We start from the raw sequence: 15,781 nt of genomic DNA on the forward strand, positions 1-15,781 counted from the left end.
TTACCTCCTAATTTATGCTGGGATATCTATCTTCCTATTGACCTTTTTTATCATTTCCACTAAAAAAGTCATTCTACACAGAGAAAACTTAAGTAAAATAGAAATTAAACTAACTCTCCCTTCTCAATATTGACATTTATAAACATCCCATTCACAACCAAAGAGAGGTGTTATCCTTATTCAGCTCTTCCTTTGTCTATCAATATTATGACAATAAAAATGTCTTGGTTTCCTTAGTTCCCTCTCTAGCCCCAGTTCCTTCTGAGCTTTCACATTCCTGACACCATTATGACAAGATGATGCCATTTGCTTAGGCTGATTCTCTATTATCTGCTTTTGCTTCTATCATCTGTACATTGCTTTCTAAAATGTAAGATGGTTTGGTGAGTTTCCTATGCATTCACTTTGCTTCTTCAGACATCTCCAGTGTTTTCTCTTCTTTGGCATTATATTCCTGTGTGTGTCTTTAGAATTTCATTTTTAAGTATCTCCCCCTTCTCCTGGAATGGCTTTCCTTGTAGAATTTTAATTTATGGGATTCTATCTAACCTTCCTAGGATTCCTTTGAGGGTTGGATCTAGGTTGTAAATATCTGAATATCTTTTGGAGTATTGGAATACTTTTTATCTATTGCATAAGAATTACACAAACATTAAAACTTTAAAAAACTACTTGGTATAATATATGTATATATAATATGCATATGTGTATGAATAAATAGATGAAATATACTTTATATATTCATTTAGATTTGCATGTACACATCTAAATGACATCAACTTTTATTTTTAATATTTTTATCTCATTGAATATATTTTTTCTCATTAAATTTTGCAAAGTACATTTTATATATACACTTTAACTAGATTCTCACAATTCTGTAAAGTAAGTGCAAAAGATATTATTAGCCCCATCTCACAAAGGAGGAGAATAAATTCCTACCAAAGCAAGTCTTCAATTGTTCTATAACTTAGAGAGTTACTTCAACCACTGACAGGTTACATTATTTGTCCAGGGTCATAGAGCCAGAATATATCAGTTAGGTCATCCAAAGTTCAAATACCACTGTCTATATCATAGCCTTTCCTATAATATCTATATAAATGCACACATATACACACAATTTGAATTCCTTAATGACCTCCTCCTAAAAAGAGAGAAGCTTATTATTTTTCAAAGAAGTGTGATATAGGTGTAGGAATATCCTTGGTGAATTTCTCAAGTCATTCCTAAGATGCTGTAGAAACAACTACAGCCCTTGCCCAGCATATCCAGCTTTCTGGAAGTCTAAAGTAAATAGGTTATCACTTTAATTAAATAATTAGCTATTGAGGGAGATCTCTTTACACCCAAATCAATCTTAAAAGTGGCTGGCAAGAAGTAAACTATCATTAGCCCAGGTCCCAAGTTATCAGGTGATGACTGTTAAATTGCACTTTAAATTCATGGAAACACATAAAGATCCCCATCACCATTTCTGGGCTCTCCCCTTCTCAATCTTGACCCAGTATTTGTATTATTATAAATGTTTTTATTATTATTACATAGTTATTGACTTTGTGGAACCACATGGTTTATTATTCATAGAGAAATTATAAGAACATCATTAAGCACTCCTCATGGAGCATTCAGGGTAGCCATCCCTGGAAGCCTCCCCACAGCTTCTCTTCCAGATTATCTGAGTATTAATCCTGAATCTTGTCCCACCCCCAGGGTCATAGGGAAGATCAAGAAATCTGAAGGTCTATTGACTCTCATTGGTCTGAGTCCCTGAACAATGAAGGGGAAGCTTTCCCATAAAGCAGGGAGGAGGGAGGACAAAGAAGGACACAATAGGCAGAAATGCTCCACTAAACCCTTATTCTGCCATATCTAAGTGGTTATCTAGATTACATAGGTGGGGTTGGCCTACACACTGCTTACAAAAGTTGCAAAATTGATAGGAGTTTAAAAAAGAAAAAAATAGGAGTTAAAGTTAGCATAAAATAAAATGAGGGAAAACAAATGCATACTTCTAAATATAGATAAACTTATGTTTTGAGTCTTTTCTACTAATCTATAAGGAAAGGTGTAATTTAGCACTTCATTTCAGCATTTCTTAACTTCTTATTATGATCCAGTCATACATTAGGTGCTATGGAAGCCCAAACATAAAGACATGCTCTCTAATCTCATGAAGCTGACCATTGAGTATAGACATCCAATATCTTCACCCCATCTCCAATTTCAACCTCTAACATTATATTGTTAATTTTCTGATACTTCATGACCACTTTTGGAGTTTTCTTGGCAAGGATACTGGAGTAGCTTGCCATTTTCTTCTCTAGCTAACTTTACAGATGAGGAAACTGAGGCAAACAAGGTTAAGTGACTTGCCCAGGGGCACACAACTGAGGCCAGATTTGAATTCAGATGTTCCTGACTCCAGGTCTCCCACTCTATCCAAACTGGCTGCACCCAAACTTCTAGCATCGGATAGTCCTAAAAGAACTAGATGTTGAGTAGAAGATTTAGGTTCATGATCAAGTTCCAATGTCAGCTGAGTGACTGTGAGTCCCTAAGTGAGGTTCTCTAAACCTCAGTTTTGTCATCTGTAAAATGAGGATTAGAACTAACTACAACTCCATCCCACTCTCATTTCAAAGAGTTGTGGTAGGGAAAGTGCTTTATAAATTCTAACATACAGTAGTAATGAAAGCAACACATATAAGTATTCAATTAGGTAATATTTGGAGGAAGACTAGAAACACATGGTTAACTATGAACTATGAAAATGGTATGATTCAATGCTAGAATTCCAATGGAGTTTTAAATTATTTTGGGTTTTTTTGGCCCAAATCTGCAATTTCCTTAATGTGGAACTCCTAGTGTGGAAAGTTCCTGCACCAATACTAGTTATTTGGGGCATTGAGAAGTTAAGTGACTTACCCAGAGTCACAAAGCTACTATCAGAGGCAGGATTGGGATCCAGGTCTTCCTGGTTACAATGCAAACCTTCTATCCATTGTGCCAAGTTGCCTGTCTTACAATTGAGTAAACAATAAAATAAACTAAAATTTTGTTAATCAAGATCTCTTGTGGCATTTAAGACTAATAATCATCTTTGCATTGTAAATATTAGTGTTAGCTGACATTTATATGTCTCATTAAAATTTGCAAAGCACTTTTTGCAAAGCACTATACACACACACACACACACACACACACTTTAAGGAGATCCTCACCACTCCACAAGGTAGGTGCAAAAGATATTATTAGCCCCATCCTACAGATAAGGAAACTAAGGCACAGAAAGGTCAGGTTATTTGTCTAAGATTATTTAGCCAGGAATTGAGAGGCAGAAGAGTACAGTAGAAAGAGCTGAGTTCAAATTCTGATTCTGCTATGTATTACCTTGGACAAGTCATTTAACCCTTCTTGTTGCTCCATATGTAAAATGAGGGTATTGAACTTAAAGTCCCTCCAAATTTAGATCTATGAAACTGAGAGTATAAAAGTTGAGTTTAAAGCCCAAGTCCTGATTCCAAGTCCATTGTTCTATCTATTTTAATATTTAACGGATGAAAAAATAGTCACCTAAGCAAATTGAGACCATATGTAACACAAGATGGCAAGGGCTATTTAAACTATTTAATAATTCAATGAGGTTGATATAACCAATATTTTCCAAGCAGTCAAGATATAACTACAAAAATTGATATACTGATTTGAAATAATTGCTTCTATATATTAAAACAGGTTCCCTAGAATAAAACATTTTATGAAATGAATTTAATGTATCTCTATCTTGATTTTTAAAATACCTGGTATATAAGATTCCAGATTTACCACACAGATAACTCAAAGGATGATTTATTAGTAATTTTTCAAATGAATCACTCCTTGAAGTATCTTCACTACAAATTTCCATTAAAGGTCAGTTCCCCTTAATATTTAAAATATAACTTGACTTACAAATAATTAATTTGTCAACAAAATTGGATGTTGTATAAAGCAAGGTATTGTTTTATTGGTTAAGTAATAAATCGATACTAGTAGTTCTAATTTGAATTAATTAACTTAAATTTTCCATTTCCTTACATGGCAGTGGAGGGGGGAGAAGAATGAGGAAGATAGGGGATATAGAAAGATCAGGAAGTAGAGTGGCAAATCCCAGTTCTGCTATGTAATAATGTGTACAAACTTTCATAAGTCATTTAACCCCTCTGGGCCTCAGATTCTTCATCTTTAAATGAGAGGATTAGATGTGATGACTTAAGTTTCCTATAACTATGACCTACTACTATGATCATACTACATCCTTTTTATGTAGGCAACAATTAGTTGGTCAGAGGGAAAGAGATGCATTCAAATAAGATTCCATACTCACGGACAAAGTTCAACTTCCATATATTGCTGAGTTCTGTCATTCAAGAAAAATGCTTCCACCACTTTTAAAAAGAAAAATATAATATTTTAAAGAATGTGACTGTACTTTACCTTGAAACCATTTATTCTTTTCTTTAAAAAGTATAATTTATTCATTCTTGACATTTAATAGTGTGGAATTCAAGAACCTTTTTACTCTACCCTCAAGTTACTTGTTCAGAACTAATGTTGGTCTACTATTGACCTACATGTAATAATTATATAACCAATATTTGCAAAGTGCTTTACATATACAACATATTCCAAAAGGTTTGTGCGGTTTCAGGCTTTACCTCTAGAGAACAAATGTGATGAATTTACCAAAAAAAATGCAACATTTGAAAGGTTAAGTAAGTATTAACATTTTTTACATAGTGGTAGCTTATATTTCTGAACTTTTTAAAAACTTTCATTAGCTGTTCCTTAGTTGCTGAAAAGATTTCATTTGTACTCCTTATGTTAAGTTCATCCAAAAAAAAGGTTTTGATGCATATTGGACAGTTTTGACATACCCCGCAAGATCTATCTAATGGAGCTAGATCAAGTAATTGAGGTAACCAAGCAAGATGACATCCTGGAGCAATCAATCAATCAATCAGTCCACTGATCTGAGAAAGTGACATTCAGAAACTGTTGAACACAGGGTGGATAAATACAAGCTGCCCTGACCAGTTAATTTTTTTTTTCATTTCTAAGATTTTATTTATTTTGCGTTTTATAATTTTCCCCTTATCTAACTTCCCTCCCCTCCACCCTCACAGAAGACAATTTGCAAGTCTTTACATTGTTTCCATGGAATACATTGATCCAAACTGAATGTGATGAGAGAAAAATCATATACTTAAGTATGAGATAGCAAGATCAGATAATAAGATATCAGGGTTTTTTTTTCTAAATTAAAGGCAATAGTCCTTGGTCTTTGTTCAAACTCCACGGTTCTTTCTCTGGATACAGATTGTATTCTCCATGGCAGACAGCCCCAAATTGTCCCTGATTGTTGCACTGATGGAATGAGCGAGTCCATCAAGGTTGATCATCGCCCCCATGTTGCTGTTAAGGTGTACAGTGTTTTTCTGGTTCTGCTCATCTCGCTCAATATCAGTTCATGGAAATCCCTCCAGGCTTCCCTGAATTCCTATCCCTCCTTGTTTCAAATAGAACAATAGTGTTCCAACACATACATATACCACAGTTTGCTAAGCCATTCCCCAATTGAAGGACATTTACTTGATTTCCAATTCTTTGCCACAACAAACAGGGCTTCTATGAATATTTTTGTACAAGTGATGCTTTTAACCTTTTTCATCATCTCTTCAGGGTATAGACCCAGTAGTGGTATTGCTGAATCAAAGGGTATGCACATTTTTGTTGCCCTTTGGGCATAGTTCCAAATTTCTCTCCAGAAAGGTTGGATGAGTTCACAGCTCCACCAACAATGTAATATTGTCCCAGATTTCCCACAACCCTTCCAACAATGATCATTATCCTTTCTGGTCATATTGGCCAGTCTGAGAGGTGTGAGGTGGCACCTCAGAGATGCTTTAATTTGCATTTCTCTAATAAGTAATGATTTAGAGGAATTTTTCATATGACTATGGATTGCCTTGATCTCCTCATCTGTAAATTGCCTTTGCATACCCTTTGACTATTTGCCTGACTAGTTAAAATAAAAAAATTATTGCTCAACATTCCCAGAACTACATAATATAAAAGAAATTTTTGAAACTAATCTTTTAAGTAGTATTTTTTAAGTTTGTAGCCATTATTTCTGCAGTTTAGGCTTGCACTAACATTCTGTATTATCTCATTTGAGCCTCATGATAACCCTATTAGATACAGATATTGCAGGGGTTTTTTTAAAGGCAAAGTGGGATTAAATGACATGTCGAGTCACACAGCTAGTAAGTGAATTACAGGAATTTTTATCCCTATTTTATAAAAGGAGATTGAGACATAGAGATTAAGTAATTTGTCCATGATTCAGAAGCTAATAAAGGGAGGTTTCCTACCTTCTTACCTTTAATCAAAGGAAAAATCTCTTTAATCAGAGGATCTGGATCTCTCAGATACTCACTACCTGTGTCATAGAGATTCCTTGAGTCTCAGTTTCTTCATTTGTAAAGTGAGAGTTGGTTTTGATGTCCCCTGACATCCTTTCCAGCTCTAAATATAATATCCAATATTCTATCTAGCTGGAATGGACTTAATCCTGTCACCTACCTTTCAATTGTTCCTGTTGAAATCCTACCCATTCTTTAAGGCTAAAATAAATGTTACTTCTTTCACTAAGCCTTCTTTTATTCCCTGACTCAGGTACATTCTTTCTCCTCTAGATTCCTATAGTACTTTGCACTTCCCATGATATTCCTCTTATTATACCCTGAATTTGTGTTTCTTCCCATATTTGGTCCATCCTGCAGAGTCCACTAAACCTCAGTAGCAGAAATTAGTTATCTTGCTATGTTTTCATCCCCCAAAGTACTTAATACAGTATTTTTTACATGGTAAGCACTCAATAAATAAATATCTGCTGAATAAATGAAATTGATATTTTGGTGGTTATACATGAGTCACTAACTCTAACACTAATAGAATTATTGCTGTTTCCCTTCCATATTCATTAAAAAAAAACCAAGCAAACCATATTATTGAAGGAGCTGTTTTAAGTTTTATCTGTTTTTTTAAACCTCTGGCATTAACTTTGCAAATAAAAGATTAGCAAGTGCTTAGGATGGGAAGCTGAACACTAATCTACTCAGAACCATGCTACCTTGATCCTTAAGAGATCTGAAATGTGGCTTCTGAGTCAACATAGTGAAAAGAGAAATAAAATAGTAACTTTAGTCAATATAGGAAGCTTAATTAGGGTACCAGCTAAGCAGCCATGCACTCCTCCTCAGTGCATAGAGAATGGTCACAGAAAGCTGGTGGGGACTGGAGATTTTCCCCTGCTTTTCATGATTTAGCTGTGGTCCATGGAAGGATAGACTGACTTTTCAGTCTCATAAGAGTTCAAATCAAGTACCAGAAGCAATTAGTGCTTCTCAAATCCCTCTCCCTCCTCAAATTACTTTGTATTTTGTAATATCTGAGCACATAATAGAATATAAGCTCTATAAGGACAAATATCACTTCAATTATTATCTTTGTTTTCCCAGAATCTGGCACAGTGCCATACACATAGTAGGCACTTAAATAAGACTTTGTTAAACTGACTTGAATTAAATAGGACTTTCAAATGACTATAGTTCCTTTATATCTTCTTTAGGAAAGTTTTGGAATGTCATTTCAATGGATGAATTTTGTTAGGCAACATCTATTGCCAAGAAAAGAGAAAAGAAGAAAGATATAAGAAGAAAAGGGGGGAAATGACATCTCTGATCTATGTAACTTTTATTCTTACTATGGATTACACATACACACAAACACACATACATTATATATATATCCATATATATGTATATGTATGTATGTATATATGTATGTATCTGCCTCAGTGGTGGGAATTTGCAGATCTGGAGTAGCCCTACCCCAAAGAAATCACAGACTTATAAAAGTACTCCATACAGAAGGCTTAGTAAACTCAAAACAAAAAAGTACTGAATCATTTTCTATAAAATAGAAAAATTATGATAAATTAGTACTTTTTTAAAGTATTTGTATAAGTTTCAAATTTTAAAATACTTATTACTCAATACTTATCACTCAATCAACAAGAACTATATTTTAGGAATGGTGCATCATTGTTGTAGTTGTTGTCTGTCTTCCTGCTCCAACAGTAAAAATAACATCATAATAATTAGGGCTAATGTACATTATGGCTGATTATATCAATATGGACTCTGGAGGTTCTACCATAGGTTGAACAAATAGTCCACATAGAACTAATCCAACCATTCTGAAGAGCAGTATGGAACTATGCTCAAAACTGATTGTACCCTTTGAACTCACAATACTAATATTAGGCCTATATCCAGAAGAAATCATAGAAAACAGAAAAAGTCCCACATGTTTCAAAAAATCTTTTTGTAGTGGTAAAGAAATGGAAATTGGGGGGATGCCCATCAACTGCAAAATGACTGAATATGTTATGGTATATGAATGTTATGTAGTACTATTGTTCAATAAGAAACCATGAATGGTCAGATTTTAGAGAAGCATGGAAAGAATTAGAGGAACTGATGCTGAGTGAAGGGAGCAGAACCAAGAGAACATTATACACATTAACAACAACATTGTGAGTTGATAAGCTATGATGGATGCAGCTCCTCTGAGAAATTCAGAGAGCTAGGATAACCTTGGGAAACCTGTTACAGAAAAAAAAAGACCAAAAAAACCCCACAGAATCTGAATGAAAACTATGTTCATTTTTTAAAAATTCTCTTATGTTTTTACTTTCTATCCCATAATTTACTTTCTTTTCTCTTAATCCAAATTCCCCATACACACACAAAAAAATGTTAAACACAAATATATACATGTACAATGCTCACTAGACTGTTTACCACTGGGGAGGAGGGAAGGAAGGGTGGAAGAAAATTGTATAATTTATAAATATTCAAGTGGATGAATGTTGAAAAACTCTCATAATATGTAACTGGAAAAATAAGATAAAATATCAACCACAGGAAAAAAAAACAAAGAGTCTGCAAAAAATGGTATAGGTGATATCTTTCGACACAAATAGAAATTGCATTCAAGTGGGGCAAAAATGTTCAGTCAACCAGAGACATTGAAGCTCAATGGCAAAACAAAAGTCAAGACAACTGGTGAAGGCCTGGGATGCATTTGTTGGCCTTGATAAGTTTAATGCCTGACCAAGCTCTAAGCGCCTGCTTCAGCTACTTTCATGACCATTGAAACACATTGTACTGATCTTCTCATTTTGCCAAGGGGAGTCTTTGCATGCTTGGAGCAGAGATCCTCTTAACACTCTGATGGGCTTGGGAGCTATCAGTGACACTCCCCCTGGTTTAAGCCCATCTGCTGCACATGCTACAGTAGTTTCTTGGAACCACAGGTGAGAGTTGGGGGACAGGAAGACCCCAAAGGTGGCAGCCCTCACATCAAAGGTACTGTGTTCCATACTGGGGTTACAAAGACAAAAATAAAAACAACTACTGCCCTCAAACACATATCCTATGAGAGGAAAAAAAAATTTGGCAGCTGAGTTAATACAAAATATATATATATATACAAAGTAAATCAAGTAAGTCTGAAATACCCTCATGAATCAAGCTAATAATATTAACTCAGGAATTCTTAGCTAGAATCTTTGAACTTTTTTTATTATTTAAAATATTTTAATAATTATAATTCAACATTATTGGTTTTGCTTCACTAGACAGAAAAATTATTCTGACACAAAAACCTAGGAACCTCTGCATTAGATAATCTTTATCCTTAATTTTGAGCCTAAGGCTCAAAAGCAAAATTTGTACTTTGAAATGGATGGTGTTTTAGTTATAAGTAATAATATACCAAAACTTCCCTAAAGGAGTCAAAAAGGTACTATAGTCATTGAGAGTCCTTCCTAATGAAATAGTTTCCCTTAATCCAAATTGTTATTACAGTTGAGCTGTTTTCAAATGAGAATAAGAGAGGGGGAAATTGGAAGAAGAAAGGGAATGAAAACCCAGTTACTATCTCCAAATCTGGATTTATCATGGCTATTTTTCCTGGTGATGCAAGCTTTAAGCTCTATTCTGTGTAATGAATTTACTGCCTTAAGAGTCCAAAATGGGGCAGCTAAGTGGCCCAGTGGATAGATTGCTGTCCCTGAAGTCAGTAGGATCTGAATTCAAATCCAACCTCAGACACTTAAAAAAATTTACATAGCTGTGTGACTGTGGCCAAGTCACTTAACTCCACTGCCTTCCAAAAAGGAAAAGAGTTCAAAGGGAATCTTCATAACACACAAGTCAAGTGCTCAGGGGTACTCCTTTTAAAATGAAGTTCTTGCAAAAGGATATTATGAAAGGTTGATACAGACAATAAAATCCAACATTTCCACTTACCTTCATAATCCCACAGTCCTTCAAAAGGTTTCCCTGGCTCTCCAGGTGGACCTGGAGGATCATTAAAAAATGGTGCCTTCACTTCCATAATTAATCCCCCATCTCCTGGACTCAATCGGATCCATACTGGCTCATGGGAAACTGGCAAGCTATTCCAACTGTGTTCAATTTTAAATTCCATTGGAAGCACTACAAGAAATAAAATGAAAGCCCTGTTTGTGGTGGCAAAGAATTGGAAATCAAGTAAATGTCCTTCAATTGGGGAATGGCTTAGCAAACTGTGGTATATGTATGTCATGGAACACTATTGTTCTATTAGAAACCAGGAGGGATGGGATTTCAGGGAAGCCTGGAGGGATTTGCATGAACTGATGCTGAGTGAGATGAGCAGAACCAGAAAAACACTATACCCTAACTAACAGCAACATGGGAGTGATGATCAACCTTGAAGGACTTGCTCATTCCATTAGTGCAACAATCGGGAGCAATTTTGGGCTGTCTGCAAGGGAGAGTGCCATCTGTATCCAGTTAAGGAGCTGTGGAGTTTGAACAAAGACCAAGGACTATTCCCTTTAATTTAGAAAAAAAGAGATATCTTATTGTCTGATCTTGTTACCTCTTAGAATTCTTGTCTCTTCTTCAAGGATATGATTTCTCTCTCATCACACTCAATTGGGATCAAGGTACAACATGGAAACAAAGTAAAGACTGACAGATTGCTTTCCGTGGGGGGGGGGGAGTAAGATTGGGGGGGGAAATTGTAAAACTCAAATAATATATTTAATAAAAATTAATTAAAAAAAGAAATAAAATGCAAGATACAGGCAAGGGAATGAGCAAACATCCAGCCATGACCCTTCTGTTTCTTTCAAGGTAGGAAGCTGAAGTCACCCTTAGAGAAAAGAGGACCAAATTCCAGAGATATTCATTCATGCTGTTGTAGAGTCACATTTAGATTCTAGTGTAAACATATTTATCTTATATGGCAGCAAGGTGGCACAGTAGATAGAGCACTAGCCCTAGACCTGAGTTCAAAACTGCCTTCAGTTGACTCTTACAAACTGTGCGACCCTGGGCAAGTCACTTAACCCCGAATGCCTCACATCCCAGACATCTCCCTGATTCATATCTGGACACTGGAGCTAGATAACTCTGAAGGAGAAAGTGAGACTGGTGACTTAGCACAATACCCCCTCACTCAAATCCAAGTCACATGCATGTCATGATATTACCTCTCTGATACCACTGTCTTTGAAAATAAAGGACAAAAACACCATATGAACATATGTTATATCTTATATCCTCAAAAAGGAACTTTGCCCTTGTTAATGCTATTTCACCATTCTGAGATATTGAGGTTTCTCTCCCTCTGCTCCCTTATGATGAAGTAACTAAGAACAGTGATTAGCTTTTAGAAGTCTATTCTTGAGAGCTTTAGACCTTGGAACTGGGGCAAGGGTAGGAGTGGGGTGGACGGATGGGGAATGGGATTTTTAAGTCACACTGTCCTACATTCTTATTTTACAGTTGAAAAAAACATCTAAAAAAGGTTAGATGACATGTCCAAGAGTCACACATAGTAAATTCTCCCAGATCATAACTCTTATTTCAGAGTTCTGACTTCAAATTTTGACCTCTTTCTATAAAATCTTCCAGAAATCTCCCCTTTCTAGTTTCCTATAGGATCTGAAGTCTAATTTTGACCTCTTCCTTATAGACAGGTCTTCCTTTCTTTGCCTGGTTCCAAATTCTGACCTCTTTTCCTATTTCTCCTAAGCTTAATTCAAATTGCTTCCTCTGTCTCAAGAATATTAGACATACACTTTCAGGTTACACTTGATTTTATTTTCATTAAAATCTAGTGATATATTTATATGTATCCCTCTTCATCAGATGGCATAGAATAAGTCTCTCAGCCCCTCATAAGAATCCTACTTCTGATACTGGTAAAGAATAATAACACCAGAACTATCTCTTTTTTTTTTAATATAGGCATTATTGTAGTTAGCTATTTGTACCTAGACTATGCTGTTAGAGATATTATTTAACAGTTACATTTGCTACATATGCAAATTAGGTGTGCTGAAAACCACTGTCTATAAAATTGAAGCTGACAAAAGACTCCCAACATTGAGTTATGTTTTTAATATTTGTTAGAGTATATATTTTTTACTTTTGTACCTTTTATAATAACAACTTCTTTGCTAAAGGTGAGTTTTCTTCTTTAAAAATCTTGTGACAATATCAATTTTAATGAAGTTAACTCACAATTAGCTTTTTTTGTTGCAATCAATTTACAGAAGGTAAACTGAATTCAGAGATTGAAATTAATCTAACTTTATTTCAATTATGGAAATAGATTTGGTAATAAAATCAAGTTGAGTTCTAAGTTTCTAAAAACCAGCAAATATACAAGAAAACAAATGAAGCATGACTGAAACATATCCCTCTACCTTGGGGCATTATAAGGGTAATAGGTTGCATATACCATTGTTTTCTACTTGTTTATGCTGTCAATTGGTTTTTCTTAATTGTTCTTGTTAAAAGGGAGGACTCAGTTCTGAGGCAGTGGTGCCAGCATTTATATTTCCATATATAAAATATATTTTATATTTTATGTAAAATAAAAACAATCAATAAAGTGTTTGTTTTTACAGAAAAAAAACACTAAGAAAAATCTGATTTTTTTCAATTACCTTAGCTGGGTTGATTTATACTTGTTGGTAGGACTCAATTGGTTATTGATGGTTGTTATTATATTGAATATAGGAAGGATTGGGAACTTTCTCATAGTCTAGAACTCCAAGAATAGAAATTTCTTCCAGCAAATCCCAACCAGTCAGTATAAACATCTTCTCTTACTTCACCAGCATGAAACATTTTAAACTATCAAAACTAGTCTTCATTCAACTTTTTGGGCCAAAATAACAAAAATTTCTATACTTTTTTTCACATCTACAAAGTTCTTGTCATGATCAACTAGTGGTGTTAGTAAATGGAAGTTTTAGTGTGCTCATTTTATAAAAGTGGAAAGTGAGGTTCTATGAAATGAAATGACTATCAGTCTGAGGCAAGAATTGAAAGCCTGTTGCTTCAAACTCCAATTTGCTAGACTCTAAGTCCACCATTCTATTAATTCTTTTTGAGATTTTAAAAAACAATTTAATAAATTTCTTTCTTGTTCCTGAATATCTAAAAGCTCTTGATGATCAAAAGCTACAATTAGGAAAAATAAGTTACTCTGGTAAAATGGAAGGGGGGAAAGGAGATGCTTTACTGGCATCCTCATAATGCCAAGAGAATTAGGAATTGGTCCCCAGATTGAAGTTTAGATCCTCTGTGGAGGATTTATTGGAAGACATGGATGGACACGTTTGTAATTTGCACTATTGGAAGAGTATTCACATCAATGAGATGGAGGATATACTGTAGTTTAAAATTAACATTATCTCAACCTATCCTTGTCCACTTATAAAATGAAAAGTTTGAATTAGATAGTTTCTAAGACTTCTTCTAGCTTCTATACTCTCTAAATTCTATTGACATACTGTTAAAATATTTCTGGAAGCTTCATTAGGTAGCACCCTTTCCTAGCAAATTTGCTTTTATCTAAATTGCAAAAACCTCCTGCTTCTCTGTGTCAGATTAGTCCTTGAGGGGAGGATAAAGAACATTAAAGATTCCAGAAATGAGTTAGGTTCCTAAGGATTCTTAGAGAAGCATAAAATACTAGGGACAAGTTAAATGCCAACCCACCTATTAAATGCTAAAAGACTTGCCAGCCTCCATAAGTTTCTAATGTGTACCAGCAGGTATTACCAAATAAACAGCAACACTCTTAACCATTTTGTAGGAAGTCTTCCTATAGGTTTTTAGTTCTGTTGTTAAGAAGTGATAATGCTATAGCACTTGGGAGGGATATATTGAATTGAATATTTTCTTTTTCTCTCTCTTAAAAAAAATGAGATTCCAAATTTGACAAATCTTGCACAATTTTGGTTTTTAGAAATCACAAATGTCATGGGAAACATGAAATACAACCATGGAAACTGAACAAGTATAACAAAGACATTACTGATTATAAAAGAAAAATAATAAATCAGGCCCCAGAGTGTGAGTAAGCAAGACTAGAACGGAGGAAGTAAAGGTGCTGGTAGGTGGATAAATGTTGGAAATGAAGAGGAGAAGGAATCTTTGCTAACTAGAGAGCCCAAAGATGCTAATGTGCCAGAAGGAGGAGAGTATTTAAAAGACAAAGAGCACACAGACCAGCTGGAAGCTCTTGGTGGTCCGTCAGTCCACAGTCTTCTTCCTGAAAGTCAGCTTCAGCTCCTCAGTCTAAGAGGCAAGGCTCCACCCAGCAACCTGACGAGACTAGGGGGAGGGACTTGGGAAAACTGAACCGAAAGGAGCAGATTCACCACCACCCCCAGGGTTGACAGGCAATATTTTAAATAACTCCTCAATCCTTTCATCCATCAGAAACCTTGCAATCCCATCCCCCCAAAGCAAAATCAGATTTTTAACTCATAATAAGCAGCAAACATAATTCAATGTAATCCATAGTCAGCTGTGTATACAAATCTAGAACTGATAATCCTATAATATTAGCTTAAACCTCTCTTGCTCCTTAAACATACACACATATACTCATATGCAAAACCATCCAGTCAAAAGATGATTTTATTTAAAATTTCACATTGTAATTTGTAACCATAGATGGTGGCCTATAGGGCCTACAAACCAAGTATTCCATTCATCCTACTCATAACTGCTATGGAAGCATGCTTTTTTTCCCCCCTTTTAAAAACAATCTCCCCATTGTATCACTGGATGAGGAGCCTTAATTCTGGAGGAGGAAGATTTCTAGGCTTTGAGGAGGTCCTTAGCAGAACTAATAAGGTACAAAGGTCCTGAATTGAGAGGGGACAAGCCTCTTAATGGAATTTCTGATAAGGAACCGTCCTGCTCTAGCCAACATAAAGCACATCCCTGAGTAGAGGGCTTCTCCCTAGATGGACAAACTCAGAAGCAGCTTTATCAGATCTCACCTTCTGGGTAGTGGAATTATAAGAATTATAAGAATCCCTCTCCAATCTAATCTACCCAACAAACATTTAATAATCAATCAATCAATCAATATGCATCTTACTTGTGGCAGAGTAATTAGAGCACTAGCCCTGGAATCAGGAAGATCTGCGTTCAAATTCCACAACAGACACTTGACACTTACTAGCTGTGTGACCTTGGGTAAGTCACTTAACCCTGATTGCCTCACATCCAGGGCCATCTCCAGTCTTCCAGATTCATATCTGGCCACTAGACCCAGATGGCTCAGGAGAAGGAAGTGAGACTGG

General features: G+C 35.4%; 1 protein-coding gene across 2 annotated transcripts in view; it reads right to left on the reverse strand.

The window, feature by feature from the left end:
• The window catches only part of LOC141517870 (UPF0462 protein C4orf33-like), a 34,928-nt gene extending 20,148 nt beyond the window's left edge, over positions 1–14,780 (reverse strand). Inside the window, exons 1-3 of one of the 2 annotated variants that reach the window (XM_074229297.1) lie at positions 14,694–14,780; positions 10,425–10,613; positions 4,370–4,430 (exon numbers count right to left, since the gene is read on the reverse strand). In XM_074229297.1, coding sequence (XP_074085398.1) covers positions 4,370–4,430; positions 10,425–10,605 — 242 coding nt within the window. In that variant the 5' untranslated portion in view covers positions 10,606–10,613; positions 14,694–14,780. Of the gene's footprint in view, positions 1–4,369; positions 4,431–10,424; positions 10,614–14,693 lie in introns of those variants that run through there. The other variant, XM_074229298.1, reaches the window with a different exon arrangement.
• Positions 14,781–15,781: the final 1,001 nt, after the last annotated feature.

The sequence above is a fragment of the Macrotis lagotis genome, chromosome 3 (assembly GCF_037893015.1).
Source record: "Macrotis lagotis isolate mMagLag1 chromosome 3, bilby.v1.9.chrom.fasta, whole genome shotgun sequence".
Lineage (NCBI taxonomy): Eukaryota > Metazoa > Chordata > Mammalia > Peramelemorphia > Peramelidae > Macrotis > Macrotis lagotis.